The sequence below is a fragment of the Camelina sativa genome, chromosome 9 (genome assembly GCF_000633955.1).
Source record: "Camelina sativa cultivar DH55 chromosome 9, Cs, whole genome shotgun sequence".
Classification (NCBI taxonomy): Eukaryota; Viridiplantae; Streptophyta; class Magnoliopsida; order Brassicales; family Brassicaceae; genus Camelina; species Camelina sativa.
Genome location: NC_025693.1, coordinates 1,986,799 through 1,993,886, shown reverse-complemented (window position 1 = coordinate 1,993,886; position 7,088 = coordinate 1,986,799). Strand labels below are relative to the sequence as shown.

At 35.8% G+C, this 7,088-nt stretch overlaps 1 protein-coding gene and 1 long non-coding RNA gene across 5 annotated transcripts; one reads left to right on the top strand and one right to left on the bottom strand.

Annotated features, from left to right (window-relative positions):
- LOC104710226 lies at nt 623–2,849 on the top strand. 4 transcript variants are annotated; one of them, XR_754943.2, is made up of 7 exons: nt 630–950; nt 1,052–1,261; nt 1,498–1,638; nt 1,763–1,852; nt 2,036–2,080; nt 2,187–2,278; nt 2,687–2,849. It is a non-coding gene; the product is annotated as an uncharacterized LOC104710226 (long non-coding RNA). The 4 variants fall into 4 exon arrangements; XR_754944.2 differs by having other exon boundaries at nt 623–950; nt 1,052–1,638; nt 1,763–1,935; XR_754941.2 differs by having other exon boundaries at nt 628–950; nt 1,052–1,638.
- LOC104710225 (uncharacterized protein At4g02000-like) lies at nt 4,955–6,546 on the bottom strand. The gene has a single exon (XM_010426797.2). The coding sequence runs from the start codon at nt 6,497–6,499 to the stop codon at nt 5,597–5,599; it is 903 nt and encodes a 300-aa protein (XP_010425099.1). The 5' UTR covers nt 6,500–6,546; the 3' UTR covers nt 4,955–5,596.

Genomic DNA, 7,088 nt, shown 5'->3' with positions numbered 1-7,088 from the left:
GCCGGAACATTCTTAATGATTACCCATAAAGGGACTATTTTCAGATCTTCTTGTTCAGACTCTGCAATGGGGGTCCATTTAGTTAACACCACAGGGACACCACACAAATTCCACATACCTCTGCGCAAAACACACAAACATGTGCGTTCATCCGGAATACGGAACCGGACTGTGGTTTTATCAACAAAAATAACATCGATCTTAATGGATTTATCACCCAAAGTCCAAATTTTATTCACCAGAGCATGGATACCTCCCACAAAGGGAGCTTTTGCAAGGAACTTTCCCTAAACCCTAAACCCTAAACCCTAAACCCTTAACCAAACCCCAAGACCTAAATCATAAACTCTAAATCTTAGAAATTAATTCATAATTCATAAATTCAAAACTTAACCCCAAATCATAAACCTATACACCAAACCCTGTACTTTAAACCCTATATCTTAAATTTTAAACTTTTATAATGTATAGTATATAGAAATTAAATTATAAACCATTTAACCAAAATATAACCATTATGTGTATAAAATTAAATCTAATCTAAAACTATTTAGTGTATATATATAATTTAATACTTCCAAAAACTATTTACTTATAAAATTTATTAAATTAGTCATTGTAAAATCTGAAACTAATTGTTGATAAAAAAAAAACATAAAACTATATCATTTAGTCTGGGCTTTGAGAGGCTTTTGTACCACTTTGGATTTTGATATGAATTGAAAATTGGCCAACAAAAAAAAGAAATAAAAATCAACAAACAAAGAAACCTTCACCAACCTGTGCCTCTATTCCTCACACTACACTTAGAAAAAAAAAATCATCATCACTCTCGAAACTCTTTCGGAGAAACTCTCACTCTCATTTCTTCGAATCGCGATGACTCTGTCCGGCCAAACCTCCGACCGTATCTCCAGATCTAGAAGGGAAACTGGTTTCCGTGGGAGAAGGTTAGTTTGTTCTATCTCTATTTCCCCCTTTAAATCTGATTTTGGGATTAGGGTTTCTGGTCTACGTTTGTAATGACCTTAATCTTCGAATTGGTTTGAAGACGACATATAAGAAGCAGAAGCTGAGAGGTGAAGCGGAGGAAGACGGCATAGAAGACGAAAAAGCTAAGCCGTGGATTTATCGACGAAATTAGAAGTTGGGATCTCAAAACCGGGAAAGATCTGCTTCGATTCAAGTCGTGTGCTTCTCCGGCGCACAGCCGAAAACTTGGGTCGACTAAAGAATCAATTTTTCTATCAAGCAACAATGGGTCAAGTTCTCTTTTGCTCTCACACCTATCCTCTCCGACGTTCTTGAAGGCTTAGTAGTTGCTTTCATTTGTTATCCCTTTTTTTTTTTTTTTTTCTTGTTCCGCTGTAGGAGCATAGATTTTCACTTTGATTCTGCTGAAAACGAGTTTGATTTATCTGCTTGATATCGGTAGCCAATGCTGATGTGATCCACTTAGTTGCCTTTTCGCGTTTCTCATCCCCTGTGTGATTGCAGATGAGGGAGGATAAGAAGTAGAAGAATGATGAAGGAGAAGTGAGGGAAGGAGTAGCGCATCAATAGCTTTGTTGCCACGCGGGTATATCTCTTGTCATTTCTTTCAAATGTCTAGCTCCATCTGTTTTGGTCTCCATGGAGGTGGGTTTCTTTTCTTTCAAAAATCCTGGAACTGCTTTGTTATTTCATCTTTTCAGAATTCTTGAGTACTTATGTGCAAAATTGTTTTGTTTTTTTTTTGCTTTCTTTGGTGGGTTTCTCTCAGATCAAGTGTCAGCTGTTTTGGTTGAGTCTTGTGGCTTAAAGAACTTAAGGCTCAACTCGGCTCTCCTCAGTGTCACCAAAGTCACCGAAGGTACTCAAACTAAGCTCTCTAAAAGCATATCACTTCTTTCACAGAGTCACCTCAGTTTTGGTGATTTTATATGATAAAATCTGGTATGTGTGTGTGTTGGTGTTTGTGTTTGTGTCTTTGAAGCTTATGGTTTGAACATGTGATTTTTGTTTACTATATTATTTTGTTGTTTGTGATCAATAGACTGGATTTGGAGAAGCTTGAAAGCGGTTGGCTGGAAGAAGATAGGTAAAACCCTTATGTTTATTTTATTACTCTTGTATTACTCTTCAATTCTTTGAAGTCACATTGTTGCATGCGTAAACCATCTGATTCAGTGTCCTATTGTTCTTAGGTCGAAGATGATGTTTGGCTTACAGAGAAAGCCACAGCCAAGCACACTCTTAGACAGAGCTCATGATGTACAACTTTATTTCAGAGCGTAAGGTAAACTTTCATTGGTTAAGACATTTTCTTATCCTATTGTATCTTTCGCTATTAAGGTACAATATATATACTTTGCTACTTATTGTTGTGAGACTTTTATTAAATCTGTCAAAGAGTCATTTGTTTAGAAGCCTCTGTTGTAATTTTTGTGAGGCTTTTTGTTGAATTTGTCAAGAGTTATTTGGTAATACCGATCTCTAGACACCTGTTTTATATGCACTCTTTAACTTGAGTCACCATTGTCGATCTTCTTACTCACACTCACGTTTTTAAGCTAGAAGACATGTTAGTTATAGTGAATTGCTTGTCCCGATTGTTTCTCATTTCTAGTCTCGATTTTGAAATTGTGTTATATTGATAATGGGAAATGAGTCCCCATGATACATTTTTTGTTTGTTTGTTCTGAAGAAATGAGTTGCTCTTGGAACATTAATGGGAACTACCTAGGCTTCAATGATGGAATACAAAGCAATTGAGAATGTGCTACAAACCATTTATTATGTAGTTTTTCATCTATTCTTATTTTTAGTTATGATTTTTAATTTTATTTTGTAATACAATTTTTTTGTAATCATGGTTTATAATAATAAATATAGTACTCAAAAAATAATGTTTTAAAACATTATTCATAATTTAAATATATTTAAAACAATTAATAAAATATATGTAATTTGTATAAATACTGTATAAATACAATAATGTATAAATACTTGAATACAACTATAGTCAGTAATTAGTCGTTAATTAGTCACTAAATTTGGTGACTACATTATGACTATTTTGCGTTGTCGTAAAATAGTCGTAACGTGGTCGCTAAATTTAGTGACTATATTATGACTAAATTTACGACTACGCAAAATAGTCGTAATGTAGTCGCTATTTGGCGACTAATTTTACGACTATTTATTTTAGCGACTCTCGATTTACGACTACTAGTTTTAGTCGCTATTTAGTCGTAACACACCGTTTAGCGACTAAATAGTGACTAATAGTGCAGTCGCTATTTGCCTGTTTTCTTGTAGTGGATGAAAATAGAGAAAGTAGGAGCAATAGGAGGAACATGGAAATTCAAGTGTAACTTTTGTGGTGAACAGCGATCAGGTTCGTATTCTAGAGTTAAAGCTCACTTTCTTGCCATAAAAATGCTGGAATCATAGCATGTAAGAAAGTACGAATGAGCGAAAAGCATAACATGCAAAGGTTGGAAAACGAGATTGAGGAGAGGAAAAAAGAGTCTGGACAAAAAGAAGTGTCTTTGCCTTGTGAGACGGATTCTGCTTTCAAGAAGAGGAAGTCTAGTTATTCATCTATCGAAAGAGCATTTGGATATTCCTGAAAGCAGAATCCGTCTCACAAGGGAAAGACACTTCTTTTTGTCCAGACTCTTTTTTCCTCTCCTCAAACTCGTTTTCCAACATTTGCATGTTATGCTTTTCGCTCATTCGTACTTTCTTACATGGTATGATTCCAGCATTTTTATTGCAAGAAAGTGAGCATTTTTATAACACAATAATACATACTCTCTAAATCCAAGGTATGTGATTTTAAAATAAATGTTTTTTTTCTTGTTACTTTGCCACATGTTATATAAATATAACACAATTTTTGTATGTTGTAGATTTTATATTGAAGCTTGGCTACTTGAAGATGAAACCAGAATTAGTCCTCACAAGGATGCAGAAATCTCAATTGAAAGGATGAAATGTTTACAAAGATTGTTTCCTAGGAGTGATGATCATAATAAAGTGATGAATGAGTATGTATTATTCTCGACGAAGAGTGGTCCATTTCAGGATTTGATATGCATTTTGGGGATGGAGAATATGGAACCTAGGAACTGGTGGGTAAACTTTGGTGCTCATACTCCTCTCCTCCAAACTTTGGCTTTTAAACTTCTTGGACAACCTAGCTCTTCTTCTTGTGCTGAATGCAACTGGAGTACTTAGTCGTTCATCCACTCACTCAAAAGAAACAGATTGACTACAAGTCGTGCTGAAGACTTGGTTTACATCCACAACAATTTGCGGTTTCTATCAAGAAATACTGATGAATATCAAAATGAAAAGACCAAGCAGTGGGATGTTGGTGGAGATGAAAGTGATATTCAAGCTGAAGCAGGGATTATGGAGTTATCATACATTTCATTAGATGATTCAGATTTTGAAATTCAATTCCTCAATAATTAGTTTTTGATTGTTATTTAAGACTATTTTTCTTCTATTTTGAAACTTATAATTACAATTATTATTTATGTTGAGACTTATATTTATAATTTTTTATGTTTATTGAAGTACACATGCCGTACCCGTATCTACTAATTTTTACTTTACTTTTTCCCGTCCCTGTTTCCGTACCCGATTTCTGTTCATGTACGCGTTTCAGTACAACATAGTCTATGATCATCTGCCCTAAGCTCTGCAGTTTTCTCGCTACCACCTCCTCGACTTCGAAAGACTAGCCATCAGAGCTTATCAACACAATCTTTTTCGTAGACATTGTTTGTTTATTTTGAAAGAGAGATTGTTTTTTTTTTTGCAGAGATATTGAATGAGAGAGATTACTAAATGAAAACAATGAATGTTTCTACTTATAGATCTAAGTGTCGGTCGATGATTGTGTTTTCCTTTTTTTTTTTAGCCAAAGTATGTTTTATATATAACAAACTGAAAACAACAACCATCAATGGTGAAAAACCATGCTGGTGAAAGAGGTTTATTACAGCAAAACATGAGAAACAGAGTAATATTAAAGTGCAGAGACGTTCTTAAAGCTAATGGATGATGGTAAGATAAGCTCAACTCCAAATCATGCACAGTAAGACCAAGAATTCAATGATCATCATTGAAAATGGTCTTAAAGCATACATCATAAGCGTAGGGTTTGAAAGTTTCTTGATTATCCCTCCATCATCATCAAAAAGATTGTTGTCAATGGTCTTCATGAATTTCTTCTACGACCATTCTTCTTTACCTGGTATCCATATCATAACACCTGAAGGTGTGAACAAAAAACAGCTACTAGCTTCATCTAAAAAGTGAGAATTATAATCTAAGCCATCCAAAAAACCTAAGATACACTGATGATTCTCAGAGACAGAGACACTGATGATTCTCTGAGAATTAGAAACTTTATCCAGTTAACAGGGAGATTCATGTTCAGTCGGGTAAAACTGAACACCAGAAACCTTTCTTCGTGGGCGTGTGTTCCTCTCTGTTTCTGACTGAACCTGCTTGCTTTTCCTGCGCTTAGAGCACTCTCCATCTTCATATTTTATTTTTTCTTTCCCCCTGATGTCGTCCTTAGCTTTTGATGAGGCTGCTAGAAAGTCTGACATGAAGAAAGTCTAGTTCTGAGAGGGTGGGCAGCTAAGAATTCCTCCAGCTTAGGAGCAGGATTAGCAGGTCTTGGTGGTTGTGATATGGGAGAGAAAGATGAAAGCACAGAACTTTGGGCGGAGGGTTTTTCGCCAAGAAAGCTGTAAATGTTGGATCCCTCTCCTTCATCAAAAACCTGAGCAGCTGGAACATCAAGGATATCATCTTGATAGACGGGTGGGACAAGATACGGACAGTGGGCGGAATCATGGTTGATGCGAGAACAGTTAGTGCAGATCTTGTTGAGTTTTTCATACTCAAAGCCTATCATAGCTCCTTCCCCTGATTCAAACCTGACCTTTCTAAAAAAACGCAGACGATCTGTGATTCCAATTTCTATCTTAACTCTTATGAAATCAATCTGCGTTGTAGTCTCTTCATTGAAGTCCAGATGAACAATCTTGCCCAGAGTTTTAGCAATATACGTAACAGAGTCTTCTGAAACATAAGGTAAAGGTATACCTCGAATTTGAACCCAAAGATCAATACTAGTGAGGAAGTCCATCTCCGGAAAGTCTTCCCACCTTTGCAAAGCCACAAACCAGTTGTCAAACACCCAAGGTCCTCTTCGCAGAACATTAAACAGATCAGCCTCTGAACTGAATAAGAACTGGACGTAGGTGTCATCTAAAACCCTTCCATGAACCCTCGTAGCAATACCCCAATGATGTGGTAGATAGAAGATAACACGTCTAAGCTCTTGTTCTCTGGGATTAAGAGGTCTCCCAATCAAGCTAAGCCGGTTCCTAGCTAAGACACCAGCATAAGTCGAATGAGGAATAAACAGTTCTGGGTCATTTCTGCCCAAATCCATGTATTGCAGGTTATTCCACAACTCGTCCGACATCAGAAATAGCAAGAGAAGGAGAGAGGTAAAGGTATATGGAAACGAGATAAGTAAATATATAGGAGATAGGAAATAGTAAAAATATATAACATTTACTTAGGGAGTAAGAGATATAACTCAAAAAGTCAAAGAAGACAAAAAGGAAGGGTAAACCTAGGTAGGAGATGATTATCAAAAATCTCTTAGGGATGAGGGATTTGTCTGTTTGTGTTTAGAGAAAAGTTTGATAAACCTCAAATAAAACCTTAAAGATATATATATATATATATATATAGATAGAAATCTATAGAAAAAGTTGTTAATTAAAAGGAATAGATGGCAGACCAGAGTAGGTTCTTACCAACCTTTGTTCGTTATCAAAAAAACCTGTTAGCCACCTAGGAGCTCCACTAGCAACATAANAGGCTTGATTGAAGATTTCCAGGTCCTTAAATCCAAAACCTCCAGCAGATTTTGGCAGAGTCAATTTTTCATAACTTATCCAGTGAATTTTATTTTTATCTTGAGTATTACTCCACCAATAGTCCATCATTACAGAAATCATTTTCTTGATGATTGATAGGCTCAAATTAACCCTAGAGCTACTCTC

Bases quoted from the DNA above. Each gene is read 5' to 3' on its own strand.
- LOC104710225 (XM_010426797.2), bottom strand. From the start codon at position 6,499: ATGTCGGACGAGTTGTGGAATAACCTGCAATACATGGATTTGGGCAGA.